Source organism: Gadus chalcogrammus, chromosome 4 (genome assembly GCF_026213295.1).
Source record: "Gadus chalcogrammus isolate NIFS_2021 chromosome 4, NIFS_Gcha_1.0, whole genome shotgun sequence".
Classification (NCBI taxonomy): Eukaryota; Metazoa; Chordata; class Actinopteri; order Gadiformes; family Gadidae; genus Gadus; species Gadus chalcogrammus.
Window position 1 is genome coordinate 19,170,672 of NC_079415.1, and position 18,065 is coordinate 19,188,736.

General features: G+C 44.1%; 1 protein-coding gene across 1 annotated transcript in view; it reads right to left on the bottom strand.

The window, feature by feature from the left end:
- The window catches only part of LOC130381779 (mediator of RNA polymerase II transcription subunit 13-like), a 151,708-nt gene that overhangs the window by 43,282 nt on the left and 90,361 nt on the right, over nt 1-18,065 (bottom strand). Inside the window, exons 5-6 of the mRNA XM_056589538.1 lie at nt 11,363-11,508; nt 4,716-4,943 (exon numbers count right to left, since the gene is read on the bottom strand). Of these exons, the coding sequence (XP_056445513.1) occupies nt 4,716-4,943; nt 11,363-11,508 (374 nt within the window). The remainder of the gene's footprint in view (nt 1-4,715; nt 4,944-11,362; nt 11,509-18,065) is intronic.

The following is an 18,065-nucleotide window of genomic DNA, read 5'->3' on the forward strand; positions in this document are numbered from 1 at the left end:
CGGTTGAACATATTTTTTAGATTTATAGATTAAGACATAAAGAAACTTTAAATGACTTACGTAAATCAAGTGAAGGGATTTGAACAAAAGTTCAAAAGTCTGTAAACAACATGGAGTAAACAATGTCAACATGCACACCATGTAAGAAAATGTCATTATTTGGAAACGAATAAAGTGACAGCTGAATGAAAAGCGCAAAGCATTGCTAAAAATGCAGAAATGTAAAAGATTGTTGCCCGATCTGGCAACAATGCCTGAACGTCCTCCAAAAGTAGCTCAATCCGGCAGGAAAAGAAGCCCAGTCTGGCAACACTGCTGAACATCCTCACGCTCCAGCGTCAACGTAAATCAATGAAAACAGCAGAAAACGAAGCCGGTATGAAACTAAACTTCTGATTCTGAAGAAAGTTTAATTTTGAAAATTGATTTAGTTACGTCTTAAACAGTTGAAGTCCCAGACTCCCATGTTAGTTTTTCTAAATCGTTCAAACACGTTTTTTGAAACTATAGCTCAATTTCTCAAAACTCTAAAAACAAACCTGAGAAGAGTTACGTAATCATTTTGTCAAAACTACACAAATTCTTCTAAAAAACCAAAGAGTAAACACAGCTATCAAATAAATATCATTACATCTCTTGATGTAATGATGAAATCAGTGCAATTACAAGTGCAAAAGTTAAGAAAGCAAATACACATATTTTTACTGTAATACAGTAAAATGTTCAGCTGAACTTACTGCATAAAAAGCTTTTCGTAGGCCAACAAAAAAATAAATAAGAATATAAATGAGGGGAAACAGATCTACATGTAAATCAGTATGTATCCCACCTCGAATCCTGATCAGGCCAAAGGACCATATCTACAACACAGTGGAGTTTACCAAGTCCTCTTTTATGCTCTGACACATGATTGAAGTGTTTTGCCAGTTGAGTTTGAACAGGTGAGAAGTGAGTTATACTCAGTGGTGGGCAGAGTAGCTTAAAAATGTACTCAAGTAAAAGTACTGTTACTTTAAGATTATAATTACTCAAGTAGAAGTATAAGTACTCATAAAAATAATTACTCAAGTAAGAGTAAAAAAGTATGCAGTAAAAAGACTACTCAAGTAGCCAAGAGTACAAGTACTGAGTTTCTCCGATTTATTTTTTAAATAAACAGAGCAACACAAACGGTACAAAATAGACACCAACAAAATATAAAACAGCAATGTTCAAATAAAGATAATGTAAATAACATCCTTTTAAATAAAATAAATAAGGTCTTTAAAAATAAAATGCATAACCCTTGAACTAAAACAATAACAAATTAAATCTTTGCAAAATTAAATACATCAACCTTTAAATAAAATTAAAATAAATTCGGTTTATCCAAAATGATATTAATTAAAACCAATACACGTATAACTGTTAACTAACATTATTAACAAAGTACATCCATGGAATCGGCCGTTCAAAACCAGTCTGCATGAATCGTGACAACTGGATGGCAGGGGATGCGGACAAGGAATACACCGCAGGGGAGAACATGAGAGCCCCAGCTCGCCGCATAGTAGCCTGGGTGCTTTAAGCATGGAATAAGCTGGATACGGAGTGGGTGAAAAACTGTGTGTGTGTGTGTGTGTGTGTGTGTGTGTGTGTGTGTGTGTGTGTGTGTGTGTGTGTGTGTGTGTGTGTGTGTGTGTGTGTGTGTGTGTGTGTGTGTGTGTGTGTGTGACTCTGTTCGAGCCTGCATGAGAGTTCAATGTTGTCATTAGCTGTAACGTCTTTCTGACCAATCGCAGTTCAAGGCCGACCTTGGCTGTGCCACTTCGGGAGGGGGCGCTCAGTTACTCCCCTCTAGACAAAACCGAATTGGTTGCGACGTTGACCCGGCGCCCCCCGAAACGTTAACGGGCCACAGGGAATTTTCCCAACTCTCCCGATTACCACTCTGCGTTGTGCGTGCGTGCGTGCCTGTGTGTGTGTGTGTGTGTGTGTGTGTGTGTGTGTGTGTGTGTGTGTGTGTGTGTGTGTGTGTGTGTGTGTGTGTGTGTGTGTGTGTGTGTGTGTGTGTGTGTGTGTGTGTGTGTGTGTGCGCAGGCGTTATTCAATTGCCTCTCGGCCGCTTGTACCCGCGATCTCGTCCTTTCTGCCATCACCCAACCCTCATGACCATAGGTGAGGATAGGAACAAAGATCGACCGGTAGATCGAGAGCTTTGCCTTGCGACTCAGCTCTCTTTTCGTAACAACGGTGCGGTAAAGCGAACGCAATACCGCCCCCGCTGCTCCGATTCTCCGGCCAATCTCACGCTCCATAGTACCCTCACTCGCGAACAAGACCCCGAGGTACTTGAACTCCTTCACTTGGGCTAAGGAATATTCACGTGATAGAAATAGATCTTGCATGTAATAAAAGAAAAGATCTAAAAAAACTAAGTAACGACCGTCACATAGCCAAATGGAACGGCGTAAAAGTACCGTTCTTTCTTCAAATATTTACTGAAGTAAAAGTAAAAGTATGTTGCAATAAAACTACTCCTAAAATTACAATTTATCCAAAAAGTTACTCAAGTATTTGTAACGGAGTAAATGTAGCGCGTTCCTAACCACCTCTGGTTAGACTTGTGCTTAGAGTTTAGCAAAAATGTGAAAACAGTGGAATTGTGCTTAGAGTTTAGCATTCTGGAGTTGTAGTTGATGCATGAGTTTCAAGTTTTCGGAATTGTTTGCATAGATCCATTTTTTCTGTGTATACAATCGAGAAAAACTGTAAAAAAAAAAGATAGTATTTTAAAAGTAGAATATCTTAAAAAGTATAAAATATTTGAAAAGAAGTGCGTAATTCTAAGCTAATAGGAACATTTTACAATTTGAATGGAGTCTCTAGGTGAAAAATTTAGGAAGGAGATAGGTCCCAAAGTTTGGAGAGAATAATAAAGAGGAAAGAAAGAATAAAACTTTAGAAGAACAATAGTTGAGCGCTGCATGCAGCACTCACCTAAATAGTATTTTTATGGACATTTTTTGAACTGATCACACCAGTGTTTAATTTATGCTCTCTAAGAGATATTCATTTGATCGCTGTGTTTACTGTTTGTTGGAAAAAAATCACTTTTGAGAAGAATTTCTGTCGTTTTGACAAATTTAATAACTCTTCTCAGGTTTGTGTTTCGAGTTTTGAGAAATTGAGCTATAGTTTCAGAAAACGTGTTTAAACAATTGAGAAAAACTGTCAGCCATTACCCACTTTGATTCATTCAACAGTCTGCTGCTTTAAACATATATATTGACAAACGTACTTCGCATAAATCAATGGCATATTATTATTCCATTCGATTTTTCTTGCGGTATCAAACAAAGACCCCCCCCCCCCACCCCCCACCACCACACACAAACACACACACACACAGCCTTGCTTGTAACCCCTGGCCACACTGTGAGGCTCTGGAGGTCTACTTAGATCACTGCAGCCACACTTCACAGCAACCACACTTTGCTAATGACTATCGGCTCAATGCGAGCTAGAGAGAGAGAGAGAGAGAGAGAGAGAGAGAGAGAGAGAGAGAGAGAGAGAGAGAGAGAGAGAGAGCGAGAGAGAGAGAGAGGAGAGAGAGAGAGAGAGAGAGAGAGAGAGAGAGAGAGAAAGAGAGAGAGAGAGAGAGAGAGAGAGAGAGAGAGATTTAGAGGGAGAGAGAGAGAGCATTGAACAGTGAAGTAATCAATGCGTATCCTCATTGTTTGCCGTGCGACATCAGTACGATCAAATGGGATTCTCACACAAGAAAGAGCTTGATTCCCTGTATTGTGCGTGTGGTGGTGATGATGGTGGTGGTGGTGATGGTGGGGGTAGTGATGGTGGTGGTGGTGGGGTTGGTGATGGTGTGGTGGTTGTGATGGTTTAGTGGTGAGGTGGTGGTGGTGGAGGTGATGGTGGTGGTGGTGATGGTGGTGGTGGCAGTGGTTGTGGTGGTGGTAATAGTGCTGGTGGTGGTGATAGTGCTGGTGGTGGTGGTGGTGGTGGTGACGTCGGTGGAGGTGATGGTGGTGGAGTTGGTGGTGTTGGTGGTGGTGATGGTGGTGATGGGGGTGGTGTTGGTGGTGGTGGGGGTGTTTGTGGTGGTGGTGGAGGGTGGTGAGGTTGTGGTGGTGGTGGTGAGGTCGCTGATGGTGGTGTTGGTGGGATAGGGACACCATTTCTTTGCTTTGCGCAGGCTGCTTACTGACTTAAGATCAAAAATGAATTGGGTGTCGATACTGCGTTAACCGTGTGTGCAAAGTAAAACTAAGCCTCTGGAATCCAGCGAGAGGGTCCCCCTCGCAGTGTGTCAATACTTCTCTCTGGTACCCTGGGTATTGCGTCCCTCCTTACCTACCATTCGTCTCACTTCAAAAAGGCAACACCTGAGGGATAATGTACAGGTCTGTACTGGTCGTTACTGCCAAATAAACCCCAACCGCTTCGCTGGACATTATCCTAAATAAATCAAGAATTGTGTGAATAAATATAATAACAAAAAAGGATTAGTTTGATTTCTAAATCATTTTATTGCTTCCGCTACATAGATAGATCTACAGTTGGAATGTTGTGTCCATAGCAACGGTCTGTTCTTCAAAGCAGCAGTCTGCTAGGCGAAATAATAGACCATAGAACACCTTATTGACCAATCCGGATCGAGTCTTTAACATAGACATGTGACAATTCTAAATATCGCAATTTGAAAGATCCTTTCTCACCTACGATGACCTCGACCGCCACGTGACATGTGGGGTCATAGGCCCGCTCTCCTGGCTCCCTGTCCTTCTCCAGGTCTCCTCCTCCACTTCCTCTCTCCTCCTCCACCCTCCGCAGCACCATGGGGTAGAAGTAGCTCCACTCCTCCATCAGTTTCCTCACCGCCGGGTCGCTCATCTTGTAGGTCTGGCCCGTCAACGTGCCACTCAGCCCGTATGGACTCAGGATCACTACGCAGACACACGCACACATACACATACACACACACAAACATACATACACACGCACGCACATACATACACACGCACGCACATACACACATGCACGCACACACATCCACCCATGCACGCACACACATACTCACATGCACGCAAACACAGACACCCACACATAGACACACAAACACATCCACAGACACAGACACACATGCATGCAGGAAGAGATGGATAAATAGGTGAGCTGTAGTGATGGGTCGGTCGCGAACGATTCGGTCAGAACGAACGAATCCCGAAGGTGAACGACGAGAACTGATTCCCAAAACAAGAGAACTGGTTCCTTTTTTTTTTTTAACATAAACAAAAATATGGTCACGTAAATAAAATATACAAACGAACAGAGCTTCGTCTCCCGCAACATTATATTGATTGAGTCTAAAACGTTCTCATCGATTCAGCCAATGATGAGGCACCACCACACAAGTTTACTTACGATCGGTGTAGGCTTCAATATCATGCAAGCACTTTATGTTGTCTTTTTATTTTGTTCTACATCACAATTGCATGAATTAATAAAGTATTTATTTTACCTACCATTACGAGGCTCGTTTGGTCTAGTTGCTAACGTGCTTCACTGCTTATTAGCGCTACTTGGCAGACGCCAATAAATTCTTACTGCATCCCATTATGTATTAAGGATATTTATGAAAAAAAAGGCACGTATGTGCTTTATTTGCTTAATATTTACACTTAACCTGGGTAATTTCGCCAGAACATTAGAAAGTAGTAGGCTACATGCATGTTGATTAAAATTTATTCCATAATTTCCGATTCCCTTGCAAATGACGTAACAGACCATCTGACTTAACGAACGAATATGCAAAAAAAATCAAACAAACAAATCATGATAATGAACGGAACTGAAAGAACTGATTCCCGGAAAAGAATAGTTTTGCCCATCCCTAGTGAGCTGGGAACCATACATCTATCTCTATCGATATATATATCTCTATCGAGATATATATATATATATATTTATATATGTATATACATACATGTATATTAGGGGTGTGAATCTTTGGCTTCAGACGATTCGATTAACGATTCAGTAGTTGGCGATTCGATTCAAGGACAATTATTATTTTTTTAAACGATTCGATTCGATTCTGTAAACCACGATTCGATTCAGTAACTTTGAACCAAAATTCTATATCCGTGAAATAAACATGCAATAATGTGACACCCTGTCATGGGTAGATGTGTTGGAGCGTTTTGAACTAGGTGGAAAATCACTCAGGAGCCGACGAGAAGTTTTGAAAAAGATGGGATCTTTTATTTTCCCAATTTAAGGCCCATAAGGCAATAAAAATAAAACGAAAATCAACAAAAAGAAAAATACCTTTCACAAAAACAAACTGAATGGGCTTGAGAATCACAAAAACATCAATTCGAACTTAAGCATACTGGACCTTTATATTATTGCTAGATTTTGGCGTAGCCAAAATATACAAAAACTGCAATAAACATAATTACCAAAACTCGGGGTCACTTCCGGTTTACCCGGAAGTTATGACGTTAATTGAAACCCCGTTGACGAGGCACACATTCCCTAATACAAAGGCCCCGTCCACACGAAGCCGATTTCATGGCGAAACCGCAAAGGTCTTGAACGGTTCGGCCTTCCGTCCACACGAAGCCGGCGAATCCGCTGAGCGAAACCGTAAACTTCTGAAACCACCCTCGGAGATGGTTTCAAATCTACCCGGTTTCGTTTTGGATTCGTGTGGACGCCTGAAGCCGACTGAAACCGTAAACCATGACGTCATCGCCCCACCCATCGACCCTCTAGCCAATGGCTGTTAAGCCCGCGGAGTCTCACCCTTTATGCGCATGCTCGCCTCTTCTTTTTATTTGTTTTTCTTCTGGCTTTCTGTAGTTAGAAGCAGCGCCCCTTATGGGCCTGGAATGTGTACTACAGCGTTTCTACAGATCTACCCGGTTTCGCTTGACTCCGTCTTTACGGAGATACTCCGAAACCGGATAGATCGAAACCGTAACGGTTTCGCCTGTTTCGGCTTTGTGTGGACGGGGCCAAAGTCTAGACGAGACGCTGGTAAGACGAACATTTACGCTGTGTTAACATGTAACTTTTAAACTAAATAAACAAACCTGGAATTTGACAACGACATACTTGTTTGAATGGTTATTGTGACAAAACAGGTGACGTTAATGGTAAATGGTATTAAACAGAACGTTGTAATGATGGTACTTGCAAGATTGTATTAAACTGCCGTAGCCCGCATGATAAATGACATGGTTGATAAATGATTTTAAAACAGTATGAAGGTAACGGAATACATAGTCAAACAAGACAAACACACACAGGCAACATTGAGGGAAGCTATGCGCCCCGTCACACACCCCTTGTCAATTTTACCATTATTCTTTGCGAAGCCAAAATGCTTCCACACTTTGGATTTCAAGTTTGCTGGTGCATTAACAATCTCGCTGCCGCTCTCTGGCATGTTTGAAATGCACCAGTAGAGGGTGAGGGAGAAAAAAAACTCTTGTGGGACTTCCTTGCAAGCTGACTAGCTGATGACAGAGTTACGGATTACCGAGCTGCACTTCACAAAATAAACGTGTAAACTAAGTCTTAAAACATTAATCATAATCGATTCATACGATTTAAAGCATTTATATCGATTATTGGTGAAGCCAAAGCGATTCATTCGATTTATTTATTTTAGCAGATCGATTTAGTTGAATCGGTAGGACTGACAATCGATTCATCGATGCATCGCATGAATTGTTACACCCCTAATGTATATCGATTCATATATCACTCCTTTTCAAGGTCTCCCTCCCATTGGGGTTTTGGGAGATTTCCTTGTTTTACTTTTTAGGGTTGAGACGTTAAAGGAGACATATTATGGTGTTTTCCCAACAACTAAACATAGTATTTGAGTTCCAGAAAACATGTTTTTGAAGCTGTTTGCTGGAAACAGCTTTTAGGAAAAAAAATCTTGCCAACCGCTATTCCCCTCTGTTTCAGTCCCTTCAGAATGCGCTGTTTCTGGTGTCTGTAGCTTTAATGCAAATGAGCTGCTGCCCATTGACCACTGAGCTGTCAGACTGAAGCACAGCATGGAGGAGAAGGGATTCTTGCCATTTGCGGACTCCTGGAGCTCTATTGCTGCATTTTATTATCCATCCGTCTCGGATGTACGAGGACGTTGCCTAGCGACATGCACAAACACGCCCCTTTTCCTCGGACAGCGAACTCGCCATCTCGGTTGAACTCAGTGGTGACCGAGCAAAATTCTGAGACAGAATTCAAGATGGCTGCGCCCAGTATGACTTGAAGTATTAACTGTTTTCATTGTGCTTGGACCACTTTGGTGGTTTAAATGGCAATTTCAATCACTCGTATTACTGCAATACCTTAGTGCGTCCGTATCTCTGCCTATGGCCTATAGCCTACTTATTTTGGAGCGCTTGGTCCTCTGCCAATGCTACCGCGTCAACAGCTTTCCGGGTGGCGTCCATGTTTTCTTCCAACGACCGAGCGAAATAATAACCCACTTGAAGTGTGGGCGTGGCGTCAGATCCGAGATCCGAGTCGGTTCGCAGAGAATACTCGAACGCAGCATATATCTATATAATATAATATAATAATATTATTATATACGGGTATTTATATAATATTATATCTAATATCACGGCCATGTGCGCTTTGGATGATATTATGAATCATAAAGATGGCGTCTGACGTCTCTGGTACTTCCACAAGTAAAGACTCGTAGTGGGGGATATCTTGGCCATGATTGAGAAGAATTGGGGGAAAGGAACTTTGGCCTTGACTCTCTGAAGTCCATGAACCGCGACATGGAGGACAAAGGGATTGTACTCCGGGAGCTGAGCTGCCGGACTGCCGCCGAGCTCCCCGCGCCGGAGCCGCCAGCTTCGGCGGCAGTTCAGCTCCCGGAGTACACCGCCGGAGCTGCCGGACTGGCGGCCGGACGGCTTCGACGGCGGCCGGCGGGGGTAGCTCGGTGGCAGTCCGGCAGCTCAGCTCCGGGAGTACATCCCTTTGTCCTCCGGACTGCCGCCGAAGCTTCGGCGGCAGTCCAGCAGAGAAAGGGATTGTATTCCCAGAGCTGAGCTGCCGCCGAGCTACCCCCACCGGAGCTGCTCGTCCGCTGGTCCACAAAATCTTGGCTATGCTCTGATTGGAGGGGAGTGGGGAAGTGGGAGGTAATATTCAAGCGTGCCCCCTTCCTACGTAGGAGGGGGCGCCGAAACTGACTCGCTCCTTTGGTAACTGTAGGCGGGGTTCTTTCCGAAATGCATATCTCACTCAAAATCATGTACAGACTTTTTTCAAAGTTTGTATGCGTGTGGGAGCACCAAAGACCCAAAAGAACAACCCATATCCCAGGAAAAGTAAAAGTGTTGTTTTCATAATATGTCCCCTTTAAGGAAGAGTGTGTGACTCTCACTGTTATGAAGTGCTGAACAAAACACACCCGAGCAAAACAGAACAGAACACAACAAAACACACCCCAGCAAAGCACAACACAACACATTACAACACAACACAACAAACACACCCCAGAACAGCACAACACAAAACAATACAAAACACCCCAGCACAGCACAACACAACACAATGCACCCCAGCACAGCACAACACAAAACACCCTGGCACAACACAACAAACCCCAGCACAGCACAACACAATACAACACAACACAACAAACACACCCCAGCACAGCACAACACAATACAACACAACACAACAAAACACACCCCAGCACAACTCAAAAGAATATAACACAATACAACACAACACAACACACCCCAGCACAACACAATACAACACAACAGGCCCCAGCCCAACACAACACAATGCAACACAACACACCCCAGCACAACACAACACAATACAACACAACACAACAAAACACATCACAGCACAGAAAAACACAACACAACACAAGCCAACACACCCAAGCAAAACACAACACAATACAATACAAAACAACACACCCCAGCCCAGAACACCACACCACGATACAGCATAATACAACACAACAAACGCTAGCACAACACAACACAACCTCAGCACACTACAACACAAAACAATACAACACAGCACAGCACTGAACACTGAAGTAAAATCCTGCCAGATATTCTGAGGGCTGGTGTTCTAGCGTTGATGTTCTGAGGGGTGGTGTTCTAGTGTTGATGTTCTGAGGGGTGGGGTTCTAGTGTTGATGTTCTGAGGGGTGGTGTTCTAGTGTTGATGTTCTGAGGGGTGGGGTTCTAGTGTTGATGTTCTGAGGGGTGGTGTTCTAGTGTTGATGTTCTGAGGGGTGGTGTTCTAGTGTTGATGTTCTGAGGGGTGGTGTTCTAGTGTTGATGTTCTGAGGGGTGGTGTTCTAGTGTTGATGTTCTGAGGGGTGGTGTTCTAGTGTTGATGTTCTGAGGGGTGGGGTTCTAGTGTGGATGTTCTGAGGAGTGGTGTTCTAGTGTTGATGTTCTGAGGGGTGGGGTTCTAGTGTTGATGTTCTGAGGGGTGGTGTTCTAGTGTTGATGTTCTGAGGGGTGGGGTTCTAGTGTTGATGTTCTGAGGGGTGGTGTTCTAGTGTTGATGTTCTGAGGGGTGGGGTTCTAGTGTTGATGTTCTGAGGGGTGGTGTTCTAGTGTTGATGTTCTGAGGGGTGGTGTTCTAGTGTTGATGTTCTGAGGGGTGGTGTTCTAGTGTTGATGTTCTGAGGGGTGGTGTTCTAGTGTTGATGTTCTGAGGGGTGGTGTTCTAGTGTTGATGTTCTGAGGGGTGGGGTTCTAGTGTTGATGTTCTGAGGGGTGGTGTTCTAGTGTTGATGTTCTGAGGGGTGGGGTTCTAGTGTTGATGTTTTGAGGGGTGGTGTTCTAGTGTTGATGTTCTGAGGGGTGGGGTTCTAGTGTTGATGTTCTGAGGGGTGGTGTTCTAGTGTTGATGTTCTGAGGGGTGGGGTTCTAGTGTTGATGTTCTGAGGGGTGGTGTTCTAATGTTGATGTTCTGAGGGGTGGTGTTCTAGTGTTGATGTTCTGAGGGGTGGTGTTCTAGTGTTGATGTTCTGAGGGGTGGTGTTCTAGTGTTGATGTTGTGAGGGGTGGTGTTCTACTGTTGATGTTCTGAGGGGTGGTGTTCTACTGTTGATGTTCTGAGGGGTGGTGTTCTAGTGTTGATGTTGTGTGTGGTGGTGTTCTAGTGTTGATTTTCTGAGGGGTGATGTTCTAGTGTTGATGTTGTGTGTGGTGGTGTTCTAGTGTTGACGTTCTGAGGGGTGGTGTTCTAGTGTTGATGTTGTGTGTGGTGGTGTTCTTGTGTTGACGTTCTGAGGGTTGGTTTTCTCGTGTTGGGGTGACAGAGGCGGGGGGTAAACCTTGGACGGCGGAGGAGGAGGTCTGCGCCAGGTGGATGTGGTCCTCTGTGACGTGGTAGGCAGGCTGGTGCTGGGAGATCTCCACGCTGGTGCACACGTTGCTCTCCCCGTGGAGGAAGAAGGAGAAGGAGCAGGACAGGTGCTCGCTGGGGAGGCAGACAGAGAGACCAACGTTATACATTTAAATATTAGGGCCCTATTTTGACGTTCTGAAATGCAAGTTAGAAGCACGAAACGCAAGTTGCTTTGTGGGCAGATCTCTGCCGCTGTTGCTATTATACCGGTGGATAAATTATTCTTGTGCCCGACGCAATTCTAAAATGGGTTGGTCTAAAGCCTGTAGGTGTGTTTTGGGCGTAACGTGCAACAAACCAATGAGAATTCCATCTCCCATCCCCTTTAAGAGCCAGCGCATTTGAACTTTACGAGTTGATAAAGTCTCCGCTGAGACTGATGCATGACCACATGAATTTCAAACTTCAAATGGCTCAGTTTCTGGCCGAATAATAGGCCTCATTCACACCTGGAATAGCGTTTTCTTCTAGAACTTCCGAAACGCTGAGTTGTCATGTCAATTATGGCAAAGAGAACTTGACACAGATGAAATGATATGCAGTCCTGTGGCCGCAGCTGTGGGTCTATTTAACGATATGTGGCAATACATTAACAAACATAGTTTCTTACCAGTATTGTATACATTATCGTTATCGACTTGTGTTCAAAAAATGTATGTATCCCCCCATTAATATACAATGGCATGGACTGTATTATGCGTTACGTGTTTAGTTTGCGTGTGTTTAAAAAGATGGGTGCACACAGTCGCGCCAAGCATCACCCGCATTAATTCATTATTTTAATATTATTTTCTCACTGGCGGTAAAACTATGTTTTCTCACGATCAAATACTCATCAATCCTAAAAGTTATGGGCTTGTACACAATGTCTCTGTCAAGAAAATATGTGTTGGCTGTACGGTGTTTGCAGATGCATTGTTTTAAAACTACAACTTCTTACCGCTGTATCAGCTGTTCTTTCCCAAATAATTTAACCGGGGTCTGCCGTAATTCAGACACCTCATTATTCCGACATCTCAATGGTCCGAAATATTTCCCATTAGATCGACATGCCACTATGCCAACGGTTCAATGTCACAAAAACGAAACCCATTGGTCCGAAGGGCCGTTTGTCCGACTTTTCAAAAAGGAGGCGCATTAGGTCGACGGTTCAATATGCCGAATAGGCCTACATATAAAGAGTTTTGTACCTCGCTCGCGCTCTCTCTCTCTCTCTCTCTCTCTTTTGTCACTTTGCTCTCCAATATTCATCGTGAACGTGATATGTAGGCCTAGGTTTTATTTTGGTGCTCAGTGTGAGAGAGAGAGAGAGAGCGAGAGAGAGAGAGAGAGAGAGAGAGAGAGAGAGAGAGAGAGAGAGAGAGAGAGAGAGAGAGAGAGAGAGAGAGAGAGAGAGGTATAAAACTCTTTATATGCAGGCCTATTCGGCATATTGAACCGTCGGCCTAATGCGCCTCTTGTTTGACAGACAAACAGCCCTTCGGAACAATGGGTTCAGTTTTCGTAACATTGAACCGTTGGCATAGTGGCATGTCGATCTAATGGGAAATATTTCGGACCATTGAGACGTCGGAACAATGAGGCGTCGGAATTACGGCATGGAACCAATTTAACCAACGTTATAAATTACCCTAAAACAAGATTTTGTTTTGGAAGGCTGGGATGTAGCCTTCTTTTATCGAGTTTATTATTGTTACATTATTATTTTAACGCATGGCATAGCCTACTACAGTGTTCATTCATGCAGCCCCTATGGAACATTTTTTTGTTTGCATGTTTGTGCTGTGTATAGCCTACTGGTGTGTAAGCTTATGTTGTAGTTCCGACCAGCCATGGTACGTCAATCGAGCAACACCAACTGCACTATCCGCTAGTGCACTTAGACCAGGTATTTTCTGGTCACTGGCGCTATTGCTTTTTCGATCAGTAAAATAGCACCATGTAACATTTGCGCCGGAACACGCCTCTGCTTTTCGCCGACACCCCTCTCAGGGGGCAAGTGTACTGGGGCGTGTTGGCTGCGGGGGAAAATCTGCTTTACGCCGGGTGCAAACTAGCAACGATACATGCATCGGTGTAGAAAGTCAATTGCGCCGGGATCTAGGGCCCTACATAGGGCCCTAGATCTCTTTGTTAGCTAGGAAACGGGCTCAGAAGACCACGACTTCCAGGAAGAGGTCTTGTTTGACATGGACGCATGATCAATCATGCAACACACCGGGGAAGTATTCTAGAAAAAAAGAGCTGTTGTGAAACAAACAAGATTTAAAACATCTTTTACAACAGGGGTTCTACGAAACAGAATAAAGATATACCACCAGAATGGATGTGAATAAGGAATCAACCTGATTGGCCTGTGGTGTGCAGTGGCGGTTCTAGGGGTGCGGCCACAGGGGCCCTGGCCCCTGCTGAAATCAGACTGGCCCCTTACGTGCCCCTGTTCCGTCAATCAATTAAATTGTGAGCACTTAAGTAAACAACTAAACTTGTAAGTCACTAAACTAGTTTTACCTTTTTTTTATATTATTTGCTGTTCTGTGCTGTACTTGGTATGTGTGTGTGTGTGTGTGTGTGTGTGTGTGTGTGTGTGTGTGTGTGTGTGTGTGTGTGTGTGTGTGTGTGTGTGTGTGTGTGTGTGTGTGTGTGTGTGTGTGTGTGTGTGTGTGTGTGTGTGTGTGTGGGTGTGTGTGTGTTTGTGTGTGGCTTGGTAGGTGGGTGGGTGGGAGTGTGTCCTTATCCTAAAGTGAATCCTGACGGGCCAGGTCACTAGATTTGGATGAATTTGTCAGGCGTTTCAGCTCCAAGCATAACAATCTAGAGAATTCGTATTTTTTAAGGTGTATGTGTGACTGAGTGAGTGAAAGAAAATGAGAGAGAGAGATTTAATGAGTTGTATGCATTGTATCCTTTATGCACAGAATAAATAATGAGAAAATCATTAAGAACTGGCTCATCATTTTTTATTATCGCGTTTGAAAGGTATGACTGTCAAAATGTATTTATTTTATTTCTGTGCTTGGATGTACTTTGTACTAGGCCCCTGAATGTAACATGTGGCCCCTGAATGGCCCCTATTTCATAAAAGTCCTAGAACTGCCATTGGTGGTGTGCCAGAGCTACGTCTTCATTACTGACAGCCAATGAAAACCATGTTTCTCTTGAAGACTTTGCACATCTTAAGTGTCTCTGTGGTTCAGACCTTCAGTCCCTTGGGTGACGGAGGGGCTGAGACCAGCTCGGGGACAGGAGGAACATGGACTCATTCTTAGTGTGGGGGCTCATGTTTTTTTCTTTTTTAACTGACACAGGGGAGAAGGTCCACGGAACTCAAGAAACGCAACAGCTACACACAACCTTCTTACATACACCACAGCACCCCTATAGCATTTGTATTATTTAATTAATCTATTTCTGTTGTTGTTATTGGTTGATGTTATTATTATTTACTAATTATTTAAGTACATTTAAGTAAATTTAAGTAAATTTGTCTTCAGAAATAAATAAAGCAATAAACCATTCGTCCATCCATCTAACAATCTATCTATCTAGCTAAAATAAAATTAGCATGAGTGGAAATAACCATGAAGTACACTATGAGCTTTCACTACAGCTTTACATCCAATTGCACAAATAATGAGTTGAATGAACAAACGACGACAAATTAATCTATATGACTCAACTTTGTTGGCCCAATGTGGCAAAATTAACTTTTTAAGAACACACCCTTGCTTGGGTGCGAGCACATCCTACTCAGGGTGAACACCGTCTCAAACGTGTTACACGTCTACCCGACACCAATCACCTTGACCCCTGTGTGTTCAGCTCCTTACTGCATGGATGCCCTCACAGCCAACAGGCCATGGCTTTACGTTCCTCCAAGAGAGTGTCCTCTCACACATTCCTCTTTAATAATTAGTAATTGGCCGTTCCACCGCAAGGGAGAGCCCCCAGAACTCTGCCACCCAAGTGCACTTTAATGTACATTCATTCCCTTGAAGTCTAAGCACCACGCTGACGGTAAAGTTTGAAGTGGATGTATAACTATACTTTATGATATTATGTGCTCATAATAACATAATAGTAGTTGATGACGTTTCATATACATCGAACCCTCACAGAGACACATACACATACACTCACTATGTAATGGGTGTTGCTATATAAATGCAAGTAATTATAATGAATTATTACGCTTCAATAAAAATGGTCCCTTTATCAAAATTGACCTCACTGTCAATGACATCACCAGATGCCACTGACTTCAACTCTGGGACAAACAGAAACACATCAGAACTATTAATAGCTTCCTGCTATTGAGAGTGAGCCCCGGTGGCCTGCAGGTGGAGCTGAATGCGCCGACCAGACGAAAGAGGCCAGTTCCTCGGCTTTATAAACATTCCTGACACTCCCCAAGAATAACATGGCTCATAACTGCAGCCTCGGCGATGGCTCGTGAAAAAAATAAAAACATCACCACCAACTAGACCAGAGATGGAAAAAACAAGCAACTAGATCCACATGAATGTAGAAACCTGTTTCCCTCACATGTGGGGACAATTATTTGAAGGACACATCAAACACAAACCCGTTTCCTCTCCAAGATCGGTTTCTCCCAAAACACACGCAAGACACACAAGAATGCAAACACTCACACCCATGACCTGCACACACACACACACACACACACACACACACACACACACACACACACACACACACACACACACACACACACACACACACACACACATACCCACACACGCACCGAATAGCCCATCGCTATCACTGACCTCTTTTAACTTGTATTTTGCTTCAGAGCCAGTGTTTCCATATTTGTACAAAACGACAACGCGCAAGTCAAATATAAAACGCAGTCAGTATTCAATGTCACTGAGTACTTCCATAGTGTCCTCGTGCATCATTACACCATAACACCATATGAGCCACTAAAAATAGCAGCATGGCCTGGCTCTGGGGAAAAGTTGCAATCCAGAGCACCAGGCGAGCCAACCACACACACACACACACACACACACACACACACACACACACACACACACACACACACACACACACACACACACACACACACACACACACACACACACACACACACACACGTACATTCACACGGAGACCCACAAATACACACATAATCACACACACACACACACTGACATAAGGAGACAAAGACGAACACACACTTAAGGAGACCAAGACAAACACACACACACACACACACAAACACATACACTTGCATCCTGAAGCCTTGCCTTCGGCCATGACCAACAACAAAAACATAAAACAAACGTAGCACTGTCCTCATGGCGCTCCAGGACGACCAGTCAGGGCTGTGATACGATAGGGGGAACACAGAAAGATCTCTTAATGGGGAGGTGAATAGCAGCTCGGAGACTCATGGCCTCTGTCCTTTCAGAAAGGGCATTTTCCTGCACAGTAACCATGTCCACGCGGACACACTTGGCCCACCTGCATCCTCAGGGATATTTGTGCAGCCTCTGTGTGAGTCCAAGCGACTGTGTACAGATGCATGAGAGTGTGTGTGCATGCGTGTATGTGTGTGTGTGTGTGTGTGTGTGTTATGTGAGCATGTGTGTGTGTGTGTGTGTGTGTATGTGTGTGTGTATGTGTGTGTGTGTGTGTGTGTGTGTGTCTGTGTGTGTGTGTGTGTGCATGGGTGTGTGTGTTTGAGTGAGCATCTGTGTATGTGTGTGTTTAAGTGAGCATGTCTGAGTGTGTGTGTGTGTGTGTGTATGCATGTGTGTATGTCCTTGCGTGTGTTTTAGTGTGTGTGTGTGTGTGTGTGTGTGTGTGTGTGTGTGTGTGTGTGTGTGTGTGTGTGTGTGTGTGTGTGTGTGTGTGTGTGTGTGTGTGTGTGCATGGGTGTGTGTGTTTCAGTGAGCATATGTGTGTGACGTGTGTGTTTAAGTGAGCATGTGTGTGTGTGTGTGTGTGCATGTGTGTGTGTCCGTGCGTGTGTTTTAGTGAGCGTGTGTGTGTATGTGTGTGTGTGTGTGTGTGTGTGCGTGTGTGTGTGTGTGTGTGTGTGTGTGTGTGTGTGTATGTGTGTATGCGTGTGTGTGTGTGTGTGTGTGTGTGTGTGTGTGTGTGTGTGTGTGTGTGTGTGTGTGTGTGTGTGTGTGTGTGTTTGACAGTGTGTGTGTGTGCATGAGAGAGGGCAGTAGGCAGGGATGTGGGGGCTGCAGAGAGCACCGGTCTGGTCCGGGTGAGGGGGTATTAATAAATTAAGGGGAGTGATGGTGGAGATTGGAGACTGGCTACACGGCTGACGGTGCTTGGGGAGGACGGGGAAGGGGGAGGAAGGGGGAGGAGGGGGGAGAACAGAAGGGGCAGAGAGAGAGATAGAGACAGAGAGGAGGGAAGAGAGAAAAGGGGAGATGGACAGAGGAGAGAGAGCGATAAAGAGGGCAGCAGATATTAGAGGGAAGGTGGAGGTTGACATGTAGAGAGAAAGGGGAAGGAGAGAGAGATAGATGGAAGAGACATGAAAGTGGAACAAGGAAGCGCAGACAGAGAGGGAGATTATTTATTTATTGTAACTATGTGTTGTTTCGTTTTGTTTGTCAAATACTTTGGCAATAGTGTTT